Genomic DNA, 27,985 nt, shown 5'->3' with positions numbered 1-27,985 from the left:
GGATTCACAGCAGACCTTTTCTAAGGAGACTAACTACTTCTCACAAGAATGGCACAGCATGGCTGAGCGCTGCTGGGTGCAGACACTGGTGCTCCTCACACGGCTCTTAACAGACACAGCAGAGAGAAGGCAGCCCCTTCCCCTGACAAAGAAAAAAGAAAGCAAAGTCCATCTGCAACAATAACTCCAGAAGGCCATTAGCATTTCAGACACTTCCTTCAGTCTCTGTAAATGCAAATCAGAATGTTTTATACAGCTGAAAGAGATGGCACCTGCAACACACCCAATGTCCACCCACACAGTACCATGGTCATCCAGGTTTTAAACTTTACAGGGTGGATCAAGTACACTGATGGAGCTGCAGGAATGTCCTGGTGATGCTAAAATACTCCAAACAGGGCCCAAAACTCAAGGCAGGGTGCTATGAACTTTACTGACCACAACGCTGATATCAGCTGGGTGTTAAGAGCTGGACTAACTCCTGCAGCCCTGCACCCCCCTGTCTGATGTCAGCTAAGAGCACTCCTCACCTGGCACCTGCCAAGGCACTGGTTACAGTCCCATTCACACCAGGGATATCAAACCACTATCCCATTATTTCTTGTCTGCTTTACCACAGTTCCTACAAGCACAGCTGGAAACACATCCCTGTTGTTCCAAGGCACAACCCAACAGCATCCCCACCTTGAAGTGACAGTCAACACCACAGGACTTTCCAAGGCCACTTTCACCTTTCTGCACCCTCATGATTTGCCACATGCCACAGAGCCTGACCCTGAGAGCATCAGGGATGAAATTCAGGATTCTCAACTCTCAGCAACAGGACTGTGTCAACTTCGCACTTTCAAGCTTAAGATTTAAACTTTCCAATGGAAAATACTGCAAGCTTGATGGTAAATGTTGAGGTGTGCTGAAGAGATGATCATCTACAAGGAAAGATTTCTATTCTAACACCCTGCAGCTTTCTCTTGCCTCCCTGTCCTGATTTCCTACCATAGCCTTCCCTATTAAAAATTGTAAATAAGAAGCAGAACTAGCATAATCTGTTCATGAAAGCCTGGCATATGAGCAACTGCTACCTATTTGTCATGAAGGAGATCAACTGCTTAAATATGGCAAGTTATCAAAGATTAGTCAGTGCACAAAACAGAACTGCTTTTGCCCAGGAAAGGGATTAGCCTTTCCCCATCATCAACATCATCCACCTCGGTCTGTGGAAAAGCAGTTTAGAAAGTCTTATGTCTCTTTCCAAACATATTCCAACCACAGATCAAGTTTTGTGGAGGAGCTTCTTAGCAAAACCTAGTGGTATTTGATGATTGGAGCAGTCAAAAATACAGCAAGTGTTTTTTATCATGAAAAGGGATATAGTCAGAGGCCATAAACAAATCTGCATTCGGCATGCAGCAGATGTCAGCATTAACCAGGCTAATACTGAGGCACAGTGAAGTTGGATACAGAAGCAATGATCCCAAAAGCCAGGGATAAGTCTCTCCTAATAGAGATGGAAATTGAAATTTGGGAGCTGCCAAATCTCCAGCCTAACAATGAAGAAAGTTTTGTCAGTTCAGAACAAAGACCTGAAATACCGAAGGCAGACTCTAAAAAATGGATTCCAATTAGGCCAGTGCTAACAATCCAATTTCAGGTGAATGGTCTAAAGTGGAGTCCACAGTAGTAAAGCAGTTTCTTTGAAGTCTCAGGTTTTGCAGTTGGTGAAGCAGAGACAAAGTATAAAAATGCCCTGAGGTACAATGGAAAGAGATAAATGCAGGGGGGTTTAAGTACATGGGATTGAAGAAACAGTTCTAGTATGGAAGGACTCTCATTTAAATCATTTCCATGTATGGGCAATTGACTATCTAATAAATGTATATTGCATATAAGGAAGACATATTGAGCTCGCCTGTAGGATAAAGGATAATGAGTACAAAAATCAGACCTTGAAGATCATCTTGTTCCAAAACCCTGCCATGGGCAGGGACACCCCCTACTACCCCAGATTGCTCAGAGCCCCATCCATCCTGGCCTTGGACACTGCCAGGGATCCAGGGGCAGCCACAGCTTCTCTGGGCACCCTGTGCCAGGGCCTCCCCACCCTCACAGGGCAGAATTTCTTCTCTATATCTAATCTACCCTCTATCAGTTTGAAGCCATTTCCCCTTGTCCTGTCACTCCAGGCCCTTGTCCAAAGTCCCTCTCCAGTTCTCTTGGAGCCTGTTTAGGCACTGGAAGGGGCTGTAAGGTCTTCCTGGAGCCTTCTCTGAGGCTCTGAACACCTCTAGCTCTCCCAGCTGTCTCCAGAGCAGAGGGGCTCCAACCCCTGGAGCATCTCCATGGCCTTCTCCGGACTCTTTCCAACAGGTCCATGTCCTTCCCATGCTGGAGACAGCACTGCAGGTGGAGTATCAGCACAATGGAGTAGAGGGGGGAGAATCTCCCCCCTTGCCCTGCTGCCCACACTGTGGGATGAGCCCAGGATATGGTTGGAACTGATTATAATGTAATTTATTTGCTTTCACAATTCAAACACTTGAAACATGAAATTTAACAGCATAAAACAAGATATATTATTAAACATAAAGACCCTTAAAATTTTATTTTTAATCAATAATGTAGGAAAGGGTACTTTTAATTGTTGAGATTTTTCCTCACAGTGAACTGTATAGGGCACATCTCCAACTGGCAGCTGTGGCAAGCTGGTGCTATGGATCCATTTTGCACAATTGCTTCCTAATTAAAGCAGTAAAACTTTCAGCACCGTTGTAAGAAAAAGAGTTCAGATCTAATATGACAGAGACTGTAGTTGGCTGACTTCAGCTATATTCAGCACTAAAGGTATAAGAAAAATGGATCCAGTTCTGCAGTTTATCTCTCTTTACAGTGAGGTAAACAGCTCATTTAAGCTTCCCTATCACTCACCTGCTGGAAGAGAAACTCTAAGACCACATTTTATCACTATGAAAGACTATGAAAAGGCCATTTTTGTCTGAGTGCTTTATCAGTCTCTTCCTCACCTCAGCATCACATATGTAATGATTAGACTTCATTTTTTAAGCCTTCAAGTGCTGCTTTTGCTTGGAGACACTGTTCAGCCAAGATGCTTCAGGGAATCTGCTCATCGTTCAGTGCAGCAACACCTCCACAAGACAGTCAGAGAAGGTGTGGTGTTTGCCAGTCACTCCAGTCAACTCCTGCCTACTCTGGGACCAGAGCTGAGCCCTGTGGGAACACACCTTTCTTTTCAGAAGTTTGAGTTTTGCCAAAATTAACGTTCTGGAAAGGCACAAGATACACTAGTGTGCAAATTTCAAGGTGCACTGACAAAGTCTTTCCCATTAACTGTCTCTACTGACCACAGCTTTTCTTTCAGCTGGATATTCCCAAAAAGCAGTAACTATAAACTCATTTCTCACCAAGCAGAGAGAAAGAAACAAACTTTGCCTTTATAATTCCTCTCAAGTTCAAGCTTGCAAGCAAAATGTGAGCTGGAGTAATCTGCAGGGTGAAACTTGTAAAATCCCAGCAAGGGCTACTCTGCTGCCCAGGGTAACGACACGAGCATGAACTCCAGCTTGTAAAACACCCTCCGTGGGGAAAGTAACAGCACAAAGAGAGAAGACCAAAACTTGCCCATAGATTACTTTTTTCCCCTTAAGGCACTCCTCAATTGTCAGCTCATGACAAAATTTAGAGCCTTTCTGCATTATTCTCACAGAACATTTGAGCACCAGCAGAGCTGATTTCTGGCCAGTTGCCTCCTTGGCTTTTCAGAAGCCTCTCAATGTGTTGCTTTGGGTGCTACGGAGAGTGCGACGACCGAGAAATGGAATTACTTTCCTGAAAGTTATTTTGCCTTATGCAGTTAGTACCTGATAATATTCACTAACCCTTTCAGCTAAAATCTGAAGCAGTCCAGATCTTCCACTAAGTGCCTGCTGAATGAGCCTCACTAGGACTTTGCAGGTAGTGGTCTCACCAAAACAGGATCATGAATACCTTTATAAAAACACAACCCTAAAAGAAGAGCCCTGCTACCAAAAGTTCCACTTCTTTTGTTTGTTTTATCATGGGCTTTAATATACAAGAACTTCAGACAAGTATATTTAAGAATTCACCTGTCTCTAGGGGGTTAAGTGGCCCACCATGGAATTTCTCCTTAAGCATTTCTTAGTTACGAAAAGCCAGAAACACAATTTTCCTGGGACAAGCTAGTACTCACAGAGTGACAGAGAAGCCAGATACAGTGTCTGGTGTTTAGAAGAAACTGTGTAATGACAGTACTGAAAGGCAAACGTGCAAATATTTAAGCCCTGAAAAAACACCGATTTTATTTTTATGAACAACAGCCCATGGCACATTATCTCAACAGGACTGAAGGCATTAAATACTGATCTGTTCATTAATTATAAAGTATGTCAGTCTATGTATTTCAAAGACAAACTACTGAGAGGAAAAGGAAGAGCTTTCTAAAATGAACTTTCTTCCCCTCTTAATTTGTCCAGATATTTTAATATAGCATTTTTCAGGACAGGAGCAGCCCAAATTCAAAAGAGAGCTAAATAAAAAATGGTGGTACTGCCTTCTACTGCCAGGACTTGGAAGAACCTTTTCATCCACTCAAAGGAAGAAACTTTTCCTCATGTGTATAAGCGAGGCTGATCTTTTGCAGTTCTCTTAACAGATGTCCTAGCCCTGATGTCCTCTTTCAAGTTTATTCTTTTCTAAATCAAGACACCACGGTCTCTCGTGGACATATGGCACACGGACATTAGAGATGCCATTTTTCCTCGTGAATGTGCTGGGATCTGCTGACCTCAGGTCACACTGGCAAGAAGTTACCATCTGCCTATTGCTGTTAGATGATCAAAAAGGAGTGTTTCTGGCTCTTCTGCTACAGCAAAACACCAAAGGGACTAAGAATATTGTATTGCTTGCAGCTAGTGCTCTGGCTGTATCTCATCTGACCTTGAAACTGTGTCCAAAGTAGGAAAAGCAGGAACGGAACTGGGGGTGAAGGAGTGGGTATATCACAGGACTGAAAGCAAGAAAAAAATCCAGCAGCAGGTTTAACATCAGAGGGCCAAGTCAGCCTTTATACTCTCTAACCTTCCCTTAATTACCTCAAGTTCCTCAGCGCACAGAGATTGTAGGGGAAAATAAAACACTAAAGTAACTCAAACCAGTATTTCAGCAGAGCAGTACAAACATGGGATCTCTGTGTGTTTGTTGAACACTGCAGAGAATTTCTTGGGCCCTTCTAGAAACACAGAATGAGAAAAAGTTTGAAAGCAAAGCCCTTAAAAGTAAGAACAAATCAAAACTTTTCCCGCAACTAGATTCTGTTCTCAGACACAGCAAATATTTCAATTTTTAGCTATATGAAGATTACAGATGCAGTTTTGTTTTGTTCACAGATAAACCTCCTCTGCAGGACAAAACTGTCACAGAAGCTTTGTCAAAATCACATTCTCCAGCCAAAGACAGCGGCCAGCAGCACATCATCTCCAAGAACATTAGAATTAAAAAAGTGTTGTGCAAACACAAGGATTACTGCAGAGAGTTTCAGCAAAACAATGCATTTCTGCACCTCACTTCTGTAGAGATCCCTTCAGTTTACAATTTCTTTGTTTTCAGGGTGGATTTTTGATTGTTTTTTGTTATTTGGGGTTGGGGGGCAGTTGGTGTTTTTGGTTTTGTTTTTTTGTTGTTGTTGTTGTTGTTTGTTTAAGGAAGAAAACATTTGATGCAGTCACTAAATATACCTCTGAGTCCCACTGAGTTTTTCATCTGGCTTCTTTTCTAAGATTCTGAACTCCCCTCATACTTTGCAGCAAGTGACAGGGTTGCTCTACCCCAAATTTTTGGCCTCTAGCACTTCAATCCATCACAGCACAGGATGAAGGTTTAACCAGCTATGAGAAATCACTAAACAAAGGTGCTTCAAATGCAACAAGAAACTCTTTTCACAACAGCAGTAAGTTCACAAACTTTCCAAAATAAGGGGTTTTTTTTCCCCTTCCAAGTAGCAAAGTCTCTTCGGTAAAGATAATTAAAGAACACCTGTCACTGACCACAGCATCACCACTGGCTGAGACTGCTCTGTACTCTGACACAGACAATTCAAAAAGGATCAAACACTTTCCCAGACTGCAAACCAGGACATAACCAAAGCAGAAATGAGATACTTGTACATCGTTAAAAAGTTACTTCCTTGCATTTCACTTTTAGCTGTACAATAACCTCTCCTTAGGTTTCAGGCAATCGGACCCAAGTATTTTCTTAATAAGCAATCACAGAAGATTTGCATTAAGCAGGAAGGGAAAGAAAACAAGACTTCCATAAAGTACATGTCTGCATCTGTATCTGCTCCGTGGTCTTGAATAAATCGGTATTGTACCTAGCTCAACAAACCCAAATTAAACCAAAAACCAATTGAAACTTCTCACCATGTTCCACGAAGACGTTGCAGTGTGGGCCCGCATGCCTCGATGACTCCTTCTTCCCTGCTCCTTTGATGAAGTGCAGGGCAGGCAGACTTGGCCTCCTTTGGTCCCCAAGAACTTTTCCAGGCTGCTGCCCCATAAAGTAACTCTGGGCAGCCTTTCCCAGGACGAGAAGTTTTCGAAGAAGTCTGTGATCCCTGATCTTCCAGGCTGGGAAGGAATTTTGAAGGAGAAGGTATTTAGGTGGGTGCACTGGCCGCACTCACGGTGGGATAAAGTCACTTGAGGTGAAGAATTAAGACAGACAAATTCCTTCAATGCTCCTGAAGACAGCAACAAGGCTCCTTAGGTGACTTTATGCAAAAAAAAACCGAGTAAAAGTTCCAACCGCTCAGCAATGACCAAGCATTACCAAAGTTTCAGGTTGCCATCTGTAGTGTGTCTTCCACCGGGTAAAGGAGAATTAGTTCATCTCACAAGCAAGAAACGACACATAGGCTCACCCAGGGCAGGAAACAGCCATTCCCACCACAACCAGTGTCAAGGTTTCTTTTTTTTTCCTCCTTTTCTTTTGCATAGCATTGAGTTAGCAAAGGCCAAAGAGCCACGGATTTGGCTTCAAGTATCGCTGAAGTCCAGCAGGGCCAGGTGCGCTGGAACCATGTCAGCTCTCCAGGCGAAGCAGCAGCAGCAGCTCCGGGTGGGCTCCGCACGCTCCCTGGGGAGCGGGGATGGGACGGGGGCTCCTCGGTCACCGGGCTTCGGCTCCTTCCACCGCCGCTACCTCGGGGCCGGGGGGCCCGGCGGGGCCATGGCGGTGTCGGAGCAGCGCTGGGGCGGCCGGGCCGGCGCCCCGTGCCCGCTGCCTCAGGCGGAGCCGGGCGCGGGGCTGCGAGGCCGGGGAGCTCCGGGAGGCCGGTTCCTGCCCAGCAGCCGGGCCAGGGCAGGCGGGAGGGACCTCGCCGGCCGCATCCCCGGGCGGGCGGGCGGCGGCGGGAGCGGGGCCGGGCGGGAGGAGCGGGGCGAAGGGCCGCGGGTACCCCGGGGCTGCGGGACTGGCGGGGGGCGGCGGAGGCGGCGAGGGAGATCCCGGAACCCCCGGGCCGGCGGGCGGGCGGTCACATCCCCTTCCGGCCCCTCCTCCTCCACCGCCCCCGCCTCCCGCCCGGCGCTGCCTGATCCTGGCCCAGCTCCCGGCCCCAGGGACCGGCCGGGCGGGGAAGGGCAGCGGGGAGGGTTCCCGGGGAGAAGCCTCTGAGGAGCGTGGCCGGCAGGGCGAGGGAAGGGAGCCTCCCTTTACTCGGCCCTGGTGAGGCACATCTGGAGTGCTGTGCCCAGTGCTGGGCGCCTCAGGACGAGATGGGCAAGGAGTTGCTGGAGAGGGTCCTGCGGAGGGCACAGAGACGATTTGGGGGCTGGAGCATCTCTCGTATGAGGAGACACTGCGGGAGCTGGGTCGGGTTAGTCTGGAGAAGAGGAGGCTGAGAGGGGATCTCATCAATCCATGTAAATATCCACAGCGTGTCCGAGGATGGTGCCAGACTCTCTTCAATGGTGCCCGGTGACAGGATGAGGAGCAATGGCCATAAACTAAAACACGAGAAGTTTCCTCTCAACATGAGGAAGAACTTCTTTAGGTTGAAGGTGGCAGAGCTCTGGAACAGGTGCCCGGGGAGGGTGTGGAGTCTCCCTCCATGGAGACATTCCAAACCCACCTGGGCACATTCCTGTGTCACCTGCTCCAGGTGACCCTGCCCTGGCAGGGGGACTAGACAGGATGATCTCCAGAAAGTCCCTTTTCAACCCCAACTAATCTGTGATTCTGTGAAAAAAACCTCTGAGGGGAGTGAGGGACTGAGCAGGGGTTGGGGGTCAGTGAGAAGTGGGGATGAAGAGGAGGGTAAGGTGAGCCATGAGGAGGCAGCGAGGGGGGAGATGAGGGAATGGGGCTGGGGGAGATAAAAGTGCCATGAAGGTCTAAGGGGAAGGAGCGGTGGATGGAGAGAGCATGAAGGGGAAGGTGAGGAAAATTGAAGCCAGATAAGGCCCCAAAAAGCTCAAGTGAAATTCCCTACCGCTTTACAAAGGTCACCCAAGTTGTTTTCCAACCGATCTGGCTCTGCAGGCGTCTCACAGCCCCTGGCCAGCTCCAGACCCAGGATGCTTGCAGAGATGGACAGGGAAGAAGAGATCCTTACTGGATCAGCTCTGTGCACAGCCATCAGCTTTCCCACAGCCAGGAATCTGTATCCCTGCTTGCACAAAGGACTTCACTTCCTTATTAATGCTGTCAGCATATGCAGAACTCGATACCAAAACCAGCCATTGAGGCCAGTGAATGTGACAATTAAAAAAAATATTTTATTGACCTATCTTTGTGCACCATTTGGTACAAAGATGGAGGTAAACTCCTGAATTCTTCAGCATGCACTGAGGGTTCCCTAAGCTAAAGAGCAGATGGTGGTGCTGAAGATATTTCGTTTTTCAAACATTCTCCAGTTCACCTTGGGGATAGAAGAGGGTCAAGGCAGCAGCTTGAGGTCAAGGTGTTTTGGTCAAAGGTCTGTGGTTGCTCCCACTCGACAACAGGAGAACACACAATTGCAATTCTGTGCTGTAGCCTCCTGCTCAGGGCAACCATCAGGACACAGAGCAGCTTGTTTATGCTGACTCTTCCCTTGTGACAAATCCAAACACACTCCATGTCTCCTACGCCATATTCAAGGTCTCTGGCAGACCTGTATTTTTCATCTTCTAACAATAGCATCCAAAATGTAGCACTTCATACAGCCCTGCAGGGTCTTCCACCTCTGCTGTGCCAGGCTGCTCCTACATCACCAATTCTTAGTCAGGAGACTGAGCTCAAACCATTTCTATTGGATTTCTCCATCAATGGCTCAGTTTGCAGGTACTGAGGCTGTTTGTGCTGCACACACACACAGGAGAGAGAAATTCTGATACATCGTGCTGAGACAAATCCAGGGTCACATCTCTTGAACTCTGCAGAATTTCTCCAGGTTTATCTCAGTAATGGAGATCAGCCTCTCACCAAGGTGATCTAACCCCTTCCCATGGATTGAAGTAAAGTGAGGAAATGAAGTTGTCTGTCAGCACAGGCCAAGCAGTACAAGAAAAATTTGTTACAAAACTTGGTACCAACCACTCTTCACTGAAGAAGTTATTCTCTTTTGGGCCTGACTGGAACATCCTGGATAATCTCTCCTACCACGGCAGGGCTGAAGCAGAGTAAACTCCAGAAGACAACCATGAGTCCACGATACTCAGAAAACCTTCACCAAATTAAGCAAAAGTAATTGCAAATACGCTGCACTTCATAGAATCACAGAACTGTTTGGGTTGGAAAGGACCCTAAAGGCCATCATGTTCCACCCCCCTGCCACAGGCAGGGACATCTTCCACTAGATCAGGTTGCTCCTTGAACACCTCCAGGGATGTGCTGTGGATGGTACAGGCTGTAACTATGCTCTTCCCTGGCTCACCTGAGATCTGTGCAGATGAATGCATTTACTTTTTATTTAACAGACCAGGTGAGTTTGTCATTCCGGCCAGCAGGCAGTTATTCCTTCCGATGCTGTGCAAGCATAAGCAGCAAAGTGGGGCAGGTTCTTTGCCAGCAGTTCCCAGCCTCTTTCCACTCAGCAGTTTCTCCAAAAGCATTTCCTGTTTCCCAGAGCACTGCTGTAGTTAATGTGGGACAATATGCAGGCAGATGAGTCAGCTGGTCACTCCCAAATGTCATAGCAAGATACCTGCCTTCTTCCCCTTCCTGAAGGGTATTACATTTTCTGTCCCCAACCCTGCTGCCAGTTTTTGTGAACATGGTTGTCTCATGTTAAACTTGGAAGTTGCCCAGTAGATTCAGAAATTGTCAGAGAAGACAGAGACAGAAAAGTTGTGCGAATCCAGAATAAATAAAACAACAGAGTGTTTTTTCAATCAAGCCTGTGTACAATGTATGATTTTTTTTCCTAAGAGATACTTCAGTACTTTTTCTGTTTACCTCCCATTAAGCATGGTATACTTCACCCAACAGCTGCAGTGACGTTTTCTTCATAACAATACCTTAAAAGCTTCAACCTCTTCACCAAATAATAAAACTTAGCATGTTAATTAACAGTCCTCAGGAACCTGAGACAACTGTTTCAAGATGTCTCTAATCTCAGTGGGATTTCAGTCTCAAGTCTGCTCAAAGCTTTTTATTTGTACCATTCTCAGCTGAACAGCAAAACTGTGCACGGATGAGACAGAAGTAATGCAATAAGCAGCAGTAATTGGATTAATAACCCATTAGCACAAATTTTAAATCCCAGTGGTTATTCCTAGGAGTAAATGAATTCTTCCTATTAGTACATGAACACTGGCACCAAGAAACAAGAAAATTATTTTTGCAGATGAGTGATGTTGTGTTCTCATTCCTACAGGCAACACTCACCAGCAAGGGAACTGGTTACTAACTCTACTTCTGAGCACATCTGCACCATATATTAACCCTGGAGTAAGCAGCACAGGAGGTGCTACAGCTGCTTTACTAACAGTGTCAGACTGTTTAATAAAGAAATCAAGTTGGTCTGAGCTGTTTTAATGCCTGCATGGGCCTTTTAGTTCCCCGTATAAAAATGAACATTTACTAGGTTTTCCCCCCCACTGCTTTCAACTACTTCTTTTTTTTTTCAAATCAGAGAAGCCATAGTTTCTTCCTTTTCATCCTTCCTGCTTAGAAGTTGCCCAGCAAAATCCCACAGACTATTTCAAGAATTCAAGGGGACGCTGCTGTTGCTGGTTTGTTGTTACCTGCTGGTTTGCAGAGCTGTCCTGGATAGGGTTGCAGGAACTGCCAGCAATGACCTTGCTGAAGCCTTGTTACAGAATTTAGGTCTTGGCACAGCACTGGCTGAATGTGGAAAGATCAATAATTACCTCTCATGGTCACGGGGGAAAATGCTGAGACCTTTGGTTCCCGCCCATCAGGAAAGATCCATAACCAAACCTCACCAGCTGGTGTTCTTCTTGGGTTTAAAAACAAAAATGCCAGGTATTCAGGAATAAGGGAACTGGATGAGTCACATATTTCCCCCCATTTAACACATCATTAATGCCAAAACATCAGGAATGCTACAGCAAGCAGGAGGAATCAGAAAGCTCAGAACTGAAGCAGTCCAAATCTTGAATTGTTTTTCAGTAGAAATCCCTGAATCTCCCCCTGTGAATCTTACCATGTGGTAATAAGGTAAACAGCTGCTAAACTACAGCAAATGGGTAGGGGCAGGGGGAGGGGGGGAAGTACTTTTCTAAGTAAAGAAAGCAGACTGTTAAAGCTTTTTTAGCCTTTTTGAACCAGTCTTGTCCATGCTGGTGTAGGTTATGTGGCTACCAGCAGCCTCATGGAAACCTGAAAGTCACCATCAGGCTTTGGTTTTCCAATTTCCCAAGTCATCCTGAGGATGTGATTGTTGCAACACTTATTAGGGAATGCAAAAATAACAATTCCCAGGTCTTGTGTGGAGCATTCCAGCAATACCCCCAACAAGTTCAGTACTATTTTCAGAGGCAGCACGGGCAGTTGTGCAGCAGCAGAACGGATTAGCCATGTCCTTGCTTGTCCTTAGCCCCATTATGCTTTAGGATTTGGGCAGCAGCGCTGGTGGCAGCCGTCCAGGCCCTGCTGTTTGGCAGGGCAGCGAGGCGGAGCTGCTGGCGAAGGGAAGTGCCACAAACGCGATCCAAAGGTGCCATCTAGTGCCTGCTCGGGACCCCAGGGAAAGCAGCCCGAGCTGGAGGGACAACAACGAAGGGAATTTCTAGTTCCCAGGAAAACACCGAGTAAAGGATTTTCCCTTGTGCCTGAGGCAAGAGTGCAAATTTGCAACGTGCAATTGTTTTCACGGACAATTGGAGCAGAAGTTTTACCATCCTTTTTAAGAATTACAGTGCTGTGGTGCAAGGATGTATCTGCAATACAAATAAGATACTATAGAGAATACAACAGCTCTAATATGGCACCTGGAGCTGAGAGGATGCTTCAGGGAAATCCTCCATTCTGCCCAGAGAACGTGACTGACTGCCTGCCAACACCTGGTTCAACATGTCCATCCCTAACACTGGCCTGAAGATCTTCACCAGTGTCATACTGGGCTCCCTGTCATCCTCCAGTCACCTCTGCTTGACTCACCTCTCCCAGGGATCCTGCAAGGAAGCAATGCTTGGAAAGCCACTGTGAACACCACCAGGCAATCCTTACAGAGGAACCCTGTAAGGGCTGAAGAGGAAGGTCAAGTCCTGCTGGAATGAAGGGCAGCAGCTGAAGGGGAGATAAGACTGTGTAACCATTCCAAGTGTCCTGGCACAAGGAAACTTGAGCCAACCATAGCTCTCAAGCTAGACCAAAAACAAGCCAATGCACACACTGCTGAAGGACTGATTTGTTTGAAAAAATTTACTGAATGTAAAACACTTAATACAAAACAATACTGGTGCCTCCTCAGAAGAGAAGCTCACCACATCAGGCATAAAAAAAACCCCAGCAGGATACACACAAACCAGGACATTGCTTGTGCACAGCTCCTGGATCATATGGACAGCCACATCCCATCTCATACCCCTGAGACATTCAAGCCATGAACAGCCAGACCCAAACTATGGTCAGCAAGGGTGTGGATACTCCTGTTCTCTAAACACCTGTGCCTGGATCTACATTCTTAAAAACAAGGGCTCTCAGTCAGGGGACAGACTGGCAGATCTGTATCACAAGTAAATTAAAATCCAAATCATCTTTTGGGGAGAGAGAAACATCACAAAATGTATCCCTTCCTCTCTGTCATTCTGCACAAAGTTCTGGAGCACTAGACACAGCAACAGGTGCTAGGAGACATGTCCCAGTTGCATCTGCATATTTATAAAGGCCAGATATCAATTTTTCAGGCCATTGCACTAAAAGGCTATGGTACTTAAGTACTACCGTGTACTAAAAGGACACAGGAGATATCCTAGGAGTGAGGAATTTTGGTGGTTTCTGAAGTGTGGAATGAATGTTGGGGACTAGAACACTGAAAAAAACATATAATACTGAGAATCAAAGCTGCCATGCTGGGATTTCAAATGATTGCTTCTGGCCTTGTGCCCTATCCCTCCAAATCCAGCAACCTCTGTCGAGCTTCCAGAACGATCTCCTCTGTCACCTCTGGTTTGAGGATGTCCTTGATCTGCAGTGGAAAGAAGAGCAGTATTAGCACCAGGAAGCAACTCCTACTTTTGCACACTCTTGTGGGGAGACAAAGGTCCCTGATACAGGGCAGTGACCAGCAAGGGAGTTTAGAGGGTTGTGGTGAAAAAAGACCTATGGCAGAGGGTCCAAGGCAAATCAACTCTGCCAGTCGGGAATTCTTACAAAGCCCAAAGAAAATCAAAGGAGCGGCTACTAACCCTCCTTAATCTTCCCTAGAGGACACACACTGTATTTGGGAAGGGCAGAGATGACTTAAACACAATTATACTTCAAAAGAATGCCTCATTGGGAATGAAAGCAGAAGACAATTCAGATCTCATTTATTTATGGGAAGAGAATTCCCTGTGATTGTGTTGGCAGGAATCACAGTGAAAAGCTGTACAGCAAGAGGTCAAATGGAGGCAGCCTTCCAGCAGGGCAGGATATGGATACAGACATGACACTGCTCTCTGTACAATACATGACATTTACTTTTTCATTGCTTCATAAAATGCACTGTACCCTGACACAATGCTAAATTTAAAAGTGTTTTCACAGGAATTAAAGGGTCCATAATCCCAGCAAGGGATACACAACATCTATCAAAAAAGGGGCTGATCTCTCTATAGGAATAGTTAGACTCTGCCAGAAGCAGAACTCTTCAAACAACCCCTGAAATTGTGCAAGGCAATTTATGTTATGCAGAAGGGGAGAGCTCATACCATCACTTACTACAGGATGCTTTGGAAACTCAAAGGAAACTCTGACTTCAGCAGCAACTGATGCAGCCGTTCTGTTCCCTCCCCTCAGTGTGGAATAAACACCACTGGTTCCTGTACCTGATGAGGAAGGGATGCTTCATAGCAATACAGGATGCTGGTGTCAAAGAGCATCATCTTGTGAGTAACCAGAGCCATGATGCAATTTCGGAGCCGTGAGATCACCTCCCGGTCAGACAAGGGAACTGGCTGAGGAAGGACAGAGGAAAAGGGATGAATGTACAGGGAAATAATGCAAGTAAAAAAGTCTTGCTGTGAACCTAACACAAGATCCTGAAAGTCTCAGCTTACTTATATGCCTCTGACTATGTCAGACTAAAAACCATCACTGGTAAGAGAAGGCTCACCTTCCCTGAACACTCACCTCCAAGTTGGTGGTGTAGCCTCCAGCCTCGTCATCCTTCTGCTCTGGAGTTGGGTAGATCCAGATGAAGCCATTGTTGCCAAGGATCACGGATGCACCACAGGGCAGGTCATGGAAATGAGTCTTCTGGCGTTTCACAAGGGAGGGAGAGACCTGAACCAGCACACCCTGGGCAAGCTGGAGAGGAGACCACGAGCTTCAGCATGAGAGACATGAGCCACCACAGATCACACCATGTCACTGACACACACTCCATTCCTGGCCTAGGAACCACTCTTTTTTAACACCTTTTCCTGTGAAACAGTGAATATAAAACCTGCCTGCCTCTGGGAGCGCTGGGAGGATTAGCTAATGCCTGTGCAGCCCTTTGAAGACAAAGAATACTCTAAGTGCTTAGCACAAATGTTCATAATATCTTGATCGTAACTACACATCAACCATCCCTGCAGAAAAATGAGGAGTCAGAGGCCCAATTTAGCAGAACACTTTCCCTCGTAATCCAATCACTGTCCTTCACCCTCTGTGCAATAAGCACACTTCCCTTTCATCTTTTAAGTGCTAATACCCTTGGTCTGGTAATCCCAAACTGCAGCCTACGCTCCAACGGCCCCTTGGCTTATTTCAATGCACAAAACCAGAGATAAATGCCAACTGTGTAAAGCCTAAAATAGAGCCCTGGGGAGAGGAACAAGTCACAGGGGCAACAGCCAGCAGAAGAGGAGTGAGGAGATTTCTCCCCAGGATTTAATTCCCAAGTGGCTAGTGGGGGAAACAGGACTAGCAGGCTGGAACTGTGGACAGCGAGAGCAGTGGCTCAAAGGGCAACTCAAGGACACCTCCTCTGCTTCAGGGAAACTGCTTGGTGCTCCCATGTAGGAGCTGAGAGTCTTCCTATCCTACAGGAATGGGTTATAACAACATCCTGCTCTACTCCAGAGCTCTTTTCTTAAAAAAGCCTCCAAAAGGCCTTATACAAGTCAGCTGGTGCAGAATTATCCCAGGATCAAGGGCTTTGGAACAACTCACCTTCCCGTATTTCAGGCTCCGGGTGTGCAGCGATACAGCCCCATCAGAAAATATAGACTGGACCTCTGCCTGTTGGTGCCACTTAAGGAAACAGGGTCCCTAAGGCTGCCCAGTGCCACCCTGGCACAGCTCTCACCCCCAGCCAGGCCAGCCAAACTCTGCCTGTTCTTCCCATACCCTTGGCTGTTCTGTCAATGGGAGCAGCAGAAGGATACACTGATGAGATCCCCCTCCTGCAGGTAGTCCCTCATTGCAAGCTCATCTTCTGCCGATTTCCTTCTCTGAAACATCACAAGAAAAGTTACATGGAGCCCAGAATGAGAAAACAACCGTCAGTAGCTCATTGTGGGGGACCTTAGGATGCCAAGTAAAACACAACCAGCTACACTCACCAGCTCCCCACCAGGTAAATTTATAGACGACAGCAACAGGACTGAATCCAGCCTGGAATTAGTTTCCACTTTCCATCGCTTCTGCTGAACCTAAGGGAAAAAAAAACCCCAAAACCTATTGGTACACACTCAAAAAACTGAATGGGAGCTGCAGCTCACCAAGCTGCAGAAGGGGACATTTCTCCTGGCTTTTTCCAGCCTCATCGCGGTTAAAATCCACACGCTCCCAGTACCCTGCGCAGGGACACTGATGTGTATCAGCGTTTTAGGAGCCCGGGAAACGCTTTGGGTCGGACTGAGCCACGACCACTCTCCTCCTCCTCCTCGGCACCGCGGCAAACACCGGGCTTTACCTCCGTAATCCTCCCGACCACGATGTCGCCGATCTCGCCGTTGTACCTGGCAGAGAGAGCGGCGGTCACACACCTCACGCTGCCGAGCCAGGCCACGCCGCCGGCCCGCACCCGCCACGGCCGCGCTCACCTGGCCTTCAGCGCCCTGACACACACCAGCTTGTTCACTCTCTCCACCACGCCGGCCACCGAGGCGATCAGCTTGTCGTCCTCCACATAGGTACCGTGGCCCCTGGGGAGAGAGAGCAGCTACCAAAGGACAGCCCGAAGCCGCGCCACGCCGCCGACGCCTCCCCTCCGCCGCTGCCCGCACCTCATATATCCCGTGTCCGTGGTGATCGTGTCCCCCGGTGCCACCAGGTGCTTCTCGCCGCCCCGGGGCGCGCTGGAATCCACGGGCGCGCGGAGCGCCAGCAGCCTCATGGTGACTGCCGCCATCTTGGCCCCGCCGCACGCGCCTTCCGCCAGCCATGATGGCTGCTGGCGAGAGCGCGCCTGAGGGCTCGGGCGCCGCCATCTTGAGTGAGGGCAGCGGGGAGGGCGGTGACTGGGCAGCCATGCTTGTTCCTGGCAGGGAGAGGACTCGCGGGCTTCGTCCCGTTGGGGCCCAAGGGGCACCTCGGCCATCTTTAGTATGGGCAGGGTGCGGCCCTCTTCGGGCAGCCCCTGGCGGTGACCCGCTCCCCCAGAACCCGCCCGGCAAAGCGGGAGGACCCTGCGGGCCTCCCCCGGGGCTCACCGGGCCCCACAGCCCGGGCCGGGCTGCAGTGCTGTGGGTCAAGGCGGGGAGCAGCACCCCCAGTTAGGGGTGCCCCTCACACAAGGTATCCCCCTGAGGGCAGTCATCTGATGCCCTCCCCAGCTGGCCGGTGCTTGGCTTTAACATCCCCGCGGGGCTCCGGATTGACCCCTTCCCCTCGGGGAGCTTTGCCAGCAGGAGCTGATAAGTCCGTTGAAAAGTTCTACCCATTTAGTTCAAGCACCGGTTCGGCTCCCAGAGCTGCGGAGGAAACACCACGGGAAAAGCAGTCAGCGATAACCGTCAGCAAATGTGTCGCTTCCTTCCCGCAGGGCTTGCACCTATATCCCATCACAGCCAAAATATGGGCACTAATTCATGGAATGTATCAAAGGATAGCAATAGCTGTGGCTTCAAAGAGCGACTGTACAAGTTCACAAGAGTAGGGACTGGCAGGGTGGAATGCGTAGATACCACCTGCTTGGGAGTGAGCCAGCACTTACCCCAGCTTTCAGACCTGAAAAGGGGCTTCTTTAGCCAAAACCTGGGGTTTTTCCCCCTCCCAGATGCACTTCTTGGTCTGGCAGATGACACCACATCTCACTCACAGATTATTGTGTTAATTAAGACCTTCACTCACCCCAATCCCCACATCCTTCCCCTGGCACATAATATAAAGCTTTCCCTTTTCTAAATGATAAATGTTCCAAGTAATTTTTATTTAGAATACAAGAGAGGTACAAATGTATTTACACTGTGTACATATACAATCAAATAATATATAATATCAAAGTCTTGTAAATAATGTTTACATAAATATTTACAAAGTTAAAGTGACGGTTTTGGGGTTTTTTTTCTTTTCTTTTGTTTTTGTTTATTTTCTTCTGGAAGTGGAACACGGTTTGTGAGAACTTTATACATCTTAGACTTATAATTAATATTAGAATACCTTCTTTTAAGATTTATGATACACAGCCTTCCTCCGGAGTCTGGGGACTCCAGAGGGCGCTTAGAGTTGTCCTTGGGGACAGAGCTGGCCCGGGGACAGGTTTTCTCTGTCCCCAGAGGGCAGTAGCAGTTCTAACCAAAATGTTCCTTCACAGCTGGGAAAGGGATGGGGAGAAGTGCTGCCAAGGCTGGAACAGGCACAGCCTGGCAGAGCTCAGGATTCCCGCAAAACCTGCCTGTGGATGGGCATTCCCAGCTGGCACTGTGTCCCCGTGGCACGTGGCCTGTCCCCTCTGCCCACGGCATTGCTTGGAGCTGTGACAGACCCCACTGCAGGGCTTGGGCTGGAGCAGGGCAGGCAGAGAGGGCTCGGGTGGGAGAAAATGCAAATGTTCACTAACTCGGGGCTCCCAAGGAGGAAAAGGTGTCCCTTGAAAGGAGCCACCAGGGCCAAAGCCACTCCTGGGGCAAACAGGCATGACAGGGATGGCCACATCAGGGCTGTGCCAGCTTTTCCATGGGGCATATGTCTGCTGGAGCAGAGGAGGAGGGATAAGAGCAATGTTTCTTTCCACCAATTTATCTGTAAAACCCAGATGTGACTCACCTAGGCCCAGCTTTTCAGCTGCCCCAGTCCTTCCCCAGTGCACTGGCAAACCCACACAGCATATCCCGCTGAGTCCCTTTTCCCCTGCCAACCCCAGGGGCCACCAGCCCACCCTGTGCCCCATCTCCCTGGGGATGATGCCGCACAACTCAGCTGCAGAGCTGGGGGTTCCCCTCCTGCTGTACCCGCACAGTCAGTGATGCCCAAAAACAGCCCAACACCTCTCCAAGACACAAAGCAGCTCTGCCTCTGCCCCCCAGCTCAGCCAAGGGCCGCCCCGCCAGTTCATCGCGTGTCTCAGCATCAGTCTTTGCTGTCCCAAATCCTGCTGCCGCACCGGGGCTTCACAGCACCATGGTGGGGATGTGATGGGCCAGGGAGGCGGGATGGGGCACGGGCAGGGCGGGCGAATGGGCCTGCAGGGAGGCGTTGGGGGGCCGGTGGCGGGCGCTTTTCTGGTGTGCCCGCAGCCCTGCGAGCTGGGAATAGGCACTTTGGCAAACCTGGCACTTGTAGGGCCGCTCGCCCGTGTGCAAGCGGACGTGGTTGCGGAGGGTGGAGGACTGGCTGAAGCGGCGGTTGCAGAAGCGGCACACGAAGGGCTTGTCCAGGGTGTGGATGCGCATGTGGGAGCGCAGGTTGCTGCGGGAGTTGAAGCCGCGGTGGCAGATGACGCAGCGCATGCGCCCCGTCGTGCTGGCCCCCGTCTCCACCGCATGGAAATCCTCTGGGGACGACAGGCGACAGTCAGGCACTGCCCTCCAGCACAGCAGCTCGTCCCACCCCAAGGCCCTGGCGTGCTGGGTGCCCTGGAAAGCCCCCAGTGCCTTCTTGCTGGCTCCCTGCTGCTGAGGTCACCTATCTTGGGCAGACTGGCATCCAGGCTGGCTCTTAGGATTTTGGGATGCAGACAGTGCTAGGAATGGGCTCACTCAGATTTAGGTAATGGGAACATTCAAGCTGAGCTGAATGAATCCCTTATAGATGGACACAAAACCAATTTTCTCCTGCCTGGACTGCAGCAGAGCTGGAAGGGGGTGGGTGTAGGCACTCTCAGGAACCCCCAACCATGCTGTCCAGCCCCTGCACTGGTCCCAGCTTCTCCCCACACTCTGCTGGGCTCAGACGTGGCTCTTTCAGCGTCAGGAGTAGGGTCAGGGAGCACAGAAGTGGCTCCAAACACAGCCTGAGCTGTGCTGTGCCACAGAGAAGCACCTCAGGGAGCCACTGAGACAAGCAGAGCGAAGGCCCAAGGAGAGAAAAGCCTCCTGTGTTGGTGGTTAAGGTCCCTTAAATGCAGAGTGGGGATGTAGAAGCTGCATCCAGTTGGTGTTTCGCAGAGTGTTGGGGCTGCCTTCCACTCACACCCTACCTGGCTGGGTCAGGCAGCAACTGCCAGACACCCCACCAACAACAGCTGTGGCTAAACTGGCCTGGAGGCATCACCCTGAATTACTGAGGGCCTGCTCAAGCTGTATGGATCATGTCATAGCCCTGTGCTTGTCCATGGACAACTGAGATGTCTGACATACCCCTGGGATGTCCCTGCCTTGTGCCCGCCCTACGGCCTCAGAGCTGGGCACAGGGTGAACAGGCAGGGATGTTGCACCCTTGGCTCTTTCTGATGTTACCTACCGTGTTTGTTCTTCTTCTGCTCCTCTTCTAGCCCCGGCACACCTGGGATGCCCAGGAAGGTGTTGTGGGAGTTCCCGTACCAGACCAGTAGCTCTTGGTCTGGAGGAATCATCTAGAAAGAGAGATGAAGACAGGGTAGTTGGGGGGGGGTGATGAACATCCATTCCTGTGCTGATCCATTCAGATCTACCCTGGCTGTGTCCCATTTCTGTGAGACCCTTCTGCCATCTGGGACCTGCCAGCAGTCCTCAACACCCCATGCAGGCACAGAACAGCTCAGCATGCAGCACTGGAGGTGGTGGCACAGTTCAGCACCACCCAGCACCAGCACAAACCCACTCCAGGCTCTCCCCCAAGCTGGGACACAAACAGGGTGATGGACAAATACACAGCTCCAGAGCACAGGGACAGATCTGGAGTCTCTGGAGTGCAGGACCCAGAGGTCCCAGCAGCTTGGGGAGACCAGGACAGGGCAGAACACAGAGACATGGAGAAATAAATCATTTGTGGAGCCACAACCAGCATGAGTGGCAGAGACCAAAGCAGGGACCTGGGACATGGAGCCCCATCTCAGGGCTCCAGCAGAGCATTTTGTCTTTGGATGGAGCCATCAGCAGCCTCCTGCTGCAGGGCACAGGCAGCAGCTCCCACCCACCCCTGCTGGGGCTGATTTTAGAAGATGGAAATGCAGATCCACCAGCAAAGGGCTCATCAGCCCGCAGAGCAGAGGAGAGCTCGGGGCTGCTGTAAGAGACCATGGCTCAGGTGTGAAACGCTGCTTATATCCCACACCAAAGCTGCAGTGCCTGAAAGAGCCCAAGGACAGCTACAGGACCAGGGCAGGGGTTTTGCATCCTCCACGCTCCCATTTCCCTGAAGCGATGGCACTTCTCCTGTCCCTGCTGTTCCTGTCATGTTCCCGCGTGGCCGAGGCGAGCGACCAGGAAACGCCGCTCAAGGCTCCCCTCCTGCAGCAGCCGTGGCTGGGAAGATGGATCCTCTCAGACCAGTTCAAACAACACTAATAACAACATCACTTTATAAAAAATACAAATTTTCCCTAGCAGTCCCTACTGTTAAGAACCTAATTTAGAAATAGGAACGTCCTGCATTTCTGTACACTGAGCATGTTAGATCCAAGTAAAACAACATCCACATGAACACACAGATCCTAAGTTCAATCACCTCAACACTGAAAATGTATTAAATTTTAGGCATCTGAAATTAATAGGAATTTGACTTCATATATTTGTTCATCTGCATAAAGACATCACTGGGGCTGCAGAGGAGGAATTTGGGAGGCAGAGGAAGCTGATATCCTTTTGCATCCCAAACTGATGATGCTGTTTCTTGATGCTATTTGCTCTTAACAGAAAATTAGCATTTTAATACAAGCAAATAAAATATTGCTGAAAGGATAAAACAATCTGCATGGGTGCATATGTGTGTGTGATTTATTCTGCTGAAGCTGCTGCAGCCACATCAGCAGCAGGTGATCACCCATGTGCACACATCCCAAAGCAAATTCAAATTGCCCCCCAGAAATCTTGTGGCCTTCAGATCAAAGGCCAAAACTTTCTGCCCTCAGTTTATTTCCCAGCAGCAGCAACTTGGTATTGCTGAGAAAGAGGACGGGAAAAACAAATCAGCAAATAAGGGCAGGAACAGGCAAAACGCATTAAAATATTAAAGGCAAATAGGGGAAAAAAGCACCAAATAAATTTGATTTTTTTGGCAGGTAGGCGAGAAAGGCATCCAAAAAGATGCTTTGCTGGAGCCCTGGTGCAGCGGACGTGGGTGCAGAGCAGTAGGAACCAGGGAGCTCACTGTGCCCACTGTGCTCAGGGCACGGCGGGCATGGGCAGGAGGCTGTACAGGGGGACAGGAGGTGGGGAAGCCACCAGGACTGGCAGGGGATGGAGGGTGACAATGGCTGCACACGGACACCTGTGCTGCTGAGCAGGGCAGCGCTAAGTTCAGGTCCGTGTGTGCGTGCCCTGCTGAGCTTGAGGAGCAGTGTGACAGCAGGGATCCTTCGTGCCCACCTCCTCCCACACATCACTTGGGGTTCAGCACTCTCAGCATCTCAAATTCACTGCTTGCGCCAAGGGAATTAAACTCATCCTGCTCCGCTGCTCACTGCTTCAGCCTCAGGAACAAGCCCACAGATGGATCATGGCTATACCCAAATATTCACTCACTCACCCCCTCATCTGTGCCTGCACAAGGTGTAAAATCCACAGCTGTGTTCCTAATCACACCACGGCTACCTGGAACTATTTTATTTACTTACATAAGTTAAGAACAGTAATAAAAAATACTTCAGGTGCTGTCACAACATGCACAGCTGCCCACAGGAATATCAGGTCTTAAACTGGGAACAGCTGAAGGGGTGATCAGCATGAAAACAGCAGGGAAGTGCATGGAGCTCTTGTGAAAGGTGGCAGAGCCCAAGGGTGACACGGGACTCTCCTGCAGCAGGAGAGAATATCTGATCCTCTTCCTACCCACCCATTCACCTTTCCCAACCAACTGCAGCAATCCCTAACCCAGCCCTGCTCACTCAGTGCAGGATTGGGTTGTGGTCCTGTGCCATGGAGCATTTGAATTTGTGCTTCTCTGTAAGCCAGTGCAGGAGCACTACCTGGATAGATCTGGAGAGCTGCCGGTGCCCACGGAACCAGCAGGCACTCATGGTTGTTCCCGGCTGACACCCTCTCCCAGCTGCAAACGCTCCTCAGGTGAGACTCTGAACCCAATACTGGAGGGGGACAATCCCATAGTGCTGGTCTGGGATGGACTGGGACATGTCCCCTCTTGTGACTCTTAAAGCCAAAGCTGCTGCACAGGGACATCTCCCTAAGCCATCACCTTTCTCCATTGTTGTGCATTGGGTTGTGGGGACACTGCACACAAGCAGGGCTGGTCCCCACCATCGCCCCGCTCTGGCACTGTCATCAATATGTATGCACGTGTCATCAATAATGCCAGGGAGCCAGTCACCCACCTCCATCCCAGAGTCTCCTGTAGGGAGCTGTGAGCGTCCTTCAGCCATCACCCCACTGCATGGCAGACTTGCCATCCCTGGGACCCTGTACCTGCTCCAGTGCCACGCCAGCACCAACCAGCACTTCATACAGGAGCACAGGGATGAGGGGGGCAGGAAGAGTCCCTTCCCTGCAGTGTAAAGCACAAGGCACAACTGCACCAGCACCACTCCCTGCCCGTTCCATGGCTCCATGGCTCCCTGCTCCCTGCACAGCCGGAGTGTGATGCCCAGGCAAAGCAGTGTGGAGTCAGGCTCAGCCTGCGCTCAGCACCTGGGTTTCACAGAACCCCCCAAACTTTACCCTCCTATAAAGAAGCAGGTTCTGCACAAGATCCTGCTTTTTCAATAGAGCATCTAACCCCTGTCCTTGTCCAAAGCCCCATCTGGGCCAGAATCACAGCTCTTTTCATGCTTTACACCCCAAACAAAGATCTATTCTCCCTCTGTTCAACACACATCACTCCATGAGCCCACAGAAAGGGAACAGAGAGGAGAAGGGATCTTTACTGCTCTCTGAAGCCTGTGCAATGGCCCTTCCCTGTGGTTTCAACCTCTCCTGGTGGATCTGAGTGCCAAGGATGGAAAAACTGCCATGTCCTTCCACAGACACTCCACCAACAGCCCAAAGAACAAGGGAGAAAAAGTCTGTAGGGTGAGGGATCCCACCACCCTGCTCCTCTATTGCAGATGCCGAGTTGCCCTTCAGCCCCACTTACCTCAATGGCCTTGTAGAAGATGTTGTTCCCGATCTGGACCACCTCAAGGTTCTGCTCCTGCTCGTTCCGTGCACATTTGATGTAGGTCATCCAGCTGCGGTGATCCTCCTGGCTGGCATCAATGAAGTACCGCACCGTGCCATCCTCGTTGAACACCTGCGAGGGGAGAGAGCACTTGGTAGCGATGCTGCCACAGTGGGCTGAGCCCCTCCACCTCCTGCCTTTGGGATAAAGCCTGGACAGGGACAAGCTCAAAGCCAGCACAGCCTCAGGGCTGAGACCCTGACAGCAGCTGGGAGATGCCGAACCCTTCCTGCTTGTGGTGCTGGACTGTGATTCTGCAGCGGGGCTGAGAAATGCACCCTGCTCTCACTGGCATGGCTGGTCCTGTCAGCCCCTATCTCCCTGGATAGCCCAGCTTCCTTCCTCAATCTCCCTTCTCATCAGAGCCCCACCGGCAGCTCAGCCCCAGAGGAAGGGGCTGTTCATCATCCTGCACCTGCCTTGGGAGCGGGACAATGCCTTGGGTGGAGGGAGAAGGGGCCTGCCAGGCCTGGAAAGATGCTTTGCAGGGTGGTAGGAAAGATGAGACAAGTTTCTATTAGGCATGAAATTATAATAGTAATTAAAAATAATTAAGAAGTGCAAGTCTGAGTCAAACAAAGGAAAAAATAGGAAACAAAAAATTGGCTGTGCACAATGTCCTGGCATCTCAGATCGCCCCAAACCCCACAGTTTTGTTCGTGGTTAACCTCACCAGGGCTGGGGCAAAGCAGGAAGCAGGGGACAGGGTAGAGATGTTTTTGCCCACTGTGGCCAGTGTGGGCAGCAACCAGTCGGACAGGGATGGGCAGGGCAGGGTGTGATCCGGCTGTATGGGACATGAACAACAGCATTTCGGGGCTCCTCTATGGGCTGGCTGCACCGGAGGTCTGAGGAAACCTCATCCTTCTCCTGCAAGGGGTTCCTAAACCCACCTGCCCAGATATTTGCATGAATGGGGAAACTGAGGCACAAGGACGGTGCCTGAAAGTGCACAAGCACGGCACAGATCCCCAGCACCCGTCCCTGCTTTTTGCCAGACCACTCCAGTCTCGGGGTTCAGGGGGCTCGTTACCTCCCACATGAGGTTGTTGTTCTTGCACAGGTCCACATGCTCGGGGGAGATGACCCTGCCCGTGAACGGCCCCATCTCTGTGCCAGCCTTGATCCAGGTCTTGGAGAAGATGCCGAGCCCTTCCCCGGGGATGGAGCTCTGGGCGATTATCACTTCCGACGGCAGCACCAGGCTGGAGAGCTTCTGCACCTCTGCGAGGGGGGAGACGGCTCAGAAAGGGACGGAGGTGGGGGAGAGGGGGGAGACCGGGGTCGGCGGGGACCCCTCCCAACCCCCGCCCCAGCCCAGACCCCGGGGCTGAGCCTTTTAAACGCCCAACCGGGCTCCCACAAAGCGGTACAAGGTTCCCCCGGGGCATTGAGGAGGTACCTGGGAAAAGCATCCCGGGCTGGGCGAGGGAGCGGGGCTGGGAAAGGAGGTTAAATGGTGTCTATTTCGGCCCATCCAGCAATTTGTCATGCTGTTAAAGTGATCTGCATTCATTAAACTCAACTAGAAAGAAATTGCTAATTCTAAATTCATTAGTCCTTTAGGAATGCTGTAGCGGTACATTGTGCCTGAATGGCGCGAGGGCTTGTTTAAAAGGGCCCAGGAATTCCTCTTACAAAATGGGGAGATGAGATGGTTGACATATCGTGAATGGAAATGGAATTAGCCTTCATGGTAAATTAAGAGAGGAACAGAAATCCGAGAGGGGGAAAAGGGAGCCGGGACGCCCCGGCGATGCCGGGGCGAGAGAAAAGATATTGTCCCGAGCGGCTGAATGCGGGACGGCCCCGGCCCCCCCAGCCCGCGGTTTAAGTGGGAACTTTCTCAGGTCAAGCCCAAGTTAACCAAATGAATTTAAAGCCCTTTTTCCCCAGTCCCACGCCTGGGGAGAGCGGGGCGCCGGGACCGCATCCCGCCGCCGGGCACCGGGAGCCGGCCCGGGGCCGATGGGGAAAACCGGGGGGATCGGGGAGGGTCCGGGGGGGTCACTCACCTCCGGAGAAGGACTGAGCCAGGACTTCGGCCGTGAAGGCGGTCTTGGGGCTGCTCTTCTCCTCGAAGAGCTGCTCGCCCAGGACGTTTCTCCAGCGGCCGTAGAGGAAGCTGTGCAGGATGTCGGAGGTGATCACCTCGGCCAGCGAGAGCCCCTGAGGCTTCAGCCCGGGCTTGAGGACCAGGGCCTCGGCGGGCAGCACCGAGCCCATCATGGGGGCGAGGCGGCGGGGCCGAGCGCGACGGGGCCGGGCGCGGCGGGCGGTGGGCGGCGGGCTGGGCTCCGTTCGGCTCGGCGGCTCCCGCCCGGCTATATATGAGCTTCATTGACCCTCCTAATTGGTTATTAATGACCTCCCTGACGTTGGCGGAGAGACTGGGGCTGCCGGAGCGAGGCGAGCCGTCGGAGCCCCCCCCACCATCTCCTCCTTCCCTCCCCTCCCGGGGGTGGGGTGGCTGGAGGGAGGGAGGGACACGGCGGGCGCGCACACACACACACACACACACGTATACACACATACACACACACATATACAAATATACACGCACCGGCTCGGCCCCCCGCACCTCCCGGCCCGGCTAAACCCAAACCCAGGCACCTGCCCCCGGGCACGGCCGAACAGCAACGGGACGGGCAGAAATGTCCCCGCCGGTGTCCCACGGACGAGGCGCACCCTCGGGCATGGTCCCGCTCCCCACCTGGCCCCCGCGCTCGTTTTTGGGGCTGAAAAGCTGCGCTTTAGGGCCGTTGAGCACCACAACGAAATCGGCGGCCCCGAGCCCGACAGCTCCCGGTGCTCTCCGGAGTTTGGCCCTTGCGGCCCTGAGGGAACGAGCTGAGGCTCCCGCAGTTGGCTCCGACCGTGCTCGGCTCCCCGCTGCCCCCCGCCTCCCCGGCTCTCCCGGCCAGGACCGGCAGCACCGGGAGGCTCCGGCGCTGCTCCCCCAAAACCCAGGAGAGGGTCCTCAAGCCCGGGGCAGGTGGGACGCGCTCCTGGGGTTGATCCCCGCTTGACCCCAGGACAGGGCTCACCTGGCTGCCGCCGCCAGCCCGGCAGGTCCCCAGCCCCACATCCCTGTGAGAATTGTGCCCAGGGATGCCCGAGGACAGCTCGCGGATCCCCTGTCTACTTGCAATAGCAACCATGTCGTGCCGTGTCCCCCCAGGGCCGGACCCCGAACCCGGGGGAGGCTGCAGTGTCTCCGGGGCTCTGCCGCCGCATGGCCCCCGTCCCCACACCCGAAGACAGTCCCCGGCCAGCCACAGCGCCCATCCCCGCCTTGACGAGCCCAGGAGCTCCGCAGCCACCACTGCTCCCCAGCAAGGTGGCATCAGAGCGGTGCCCCCAAACCCAGCGCTCCCTCCGGACCCGAGCTTTGCCGGCTCAGCAAAGGGTTAATCTTTCCCGGATTTAAACCCAGTCCTGCTGTGTCGGAGCTTAGAGCCCTCTCCTTAGCCTTGTTCTTTTGATTTTCATGGGGACGAGGGGCTGTAAAGGGCTGGGGGAAGAAGGCTGGGCCCCCAAAATCCTCAGGCGCTCAAAGGCCGGTTCCCGCACCCCGGAGTCCCGGGAAGCCCCGCCGAGTCTCACCGTGCCCGGAGCAGCAGCC

General features: G+C 51.1%; 3 protein-coding genes across 3 annotated transcripts in view; all 3 read right to left on the bottom strand.

Moving 5' to 3' along the window:
• Nucleotides 1–7,484, bottom strand: part of ABL1 (ABL proto-oncogene 1, non-receptor tyrosine kinase) — a 78,254-nt gene extending 70,770 nt beyond the window's left edge. The window contains exon 1 of the mRNA XM_069031510.1: nt 6,450–7,484. Within this exon, the coding sequence (XP_068887611.1) occupies nt 6,450–6,585 (136 nt within the window). The 5' untranslated portion in view covers nt 6,586–7,484. The remainder of the gene's footprint in view (nt 1–6,449) is intronic.
• Nucleotides 7,485–12,882: 5,398 nt separating this feature from the next.
• On the bottom strand, nt 12,883–17,062 carry EXOSC2 (exosome component 2). Its single transcript, XM_069031991.1, has 9 exons — nt 16,896–17,062; nt 16,713–16,814; nt 16,583–16,628; nt 16,230–16,319; nt 16,053–16,118; nt 15,838–15,906; nt 14,812–14,988; nt 14,508–14,636; nt 12,883–13,666 (listed from the first exon to the last, which is right to left on the bottom strand). Exons 1-9 carry the CDS (start codon nt 17,018–17,020, stop codon nt 13,586–13,588), a joined length of 885 nt encoding a protein of 294 aa, XP_068888092.1. The 5' UTR covers nt 17,021–17,062; the 3' UTR covers nt 12,883–13,585.
• Nucleotides 17,063–19,220: 2,158 nt separating this feature from the next.
• Nucleotides 19,221–26,620, bottom strand: PRDM12 (PR/SET domain 12). Its single transcript, XM_069031918.1, has 5 exons — nt 26,376–26,620; nt 25,394–25,584; nt 24,277–24,432; nt 20,512–20,623; nt 19,221–19,603 (listed from the first exon to the last, which is right to left on the bottom strand). The coding sequence occupies exons 1-5, from the start codon at nt 26,587–26,589 to the stop codon at nt 19,221–19,223; spliced, it is 1,056 nt and encodes a 351-aa protein (XP_068888019.1). The 5' UTR covers nt 26,590–26,620.
• Nucleotides 26,621–27,985: the final 1,365 nt, after the last annotated feature.

The sequence above is a fragment of the Aphelocoma coerulescens genome, chromosome 17, assembly GCF_041296385.1.
Source record: "Aphelocoma coerulescens isolate FSJ_1873_10779 chromosome 17, UR_Acoe_1.0, whole genome shotgun sequence".
Lineage (NCBI taxonomy): Eukaryota > Metazoa > Chordata > Aves > Passeriformes > Corvidae > Aphelocoma > Aphelocoma coerulescens.
This window is presented reverse-complemented; position numbering and strand designations above follow the sequence as displayed.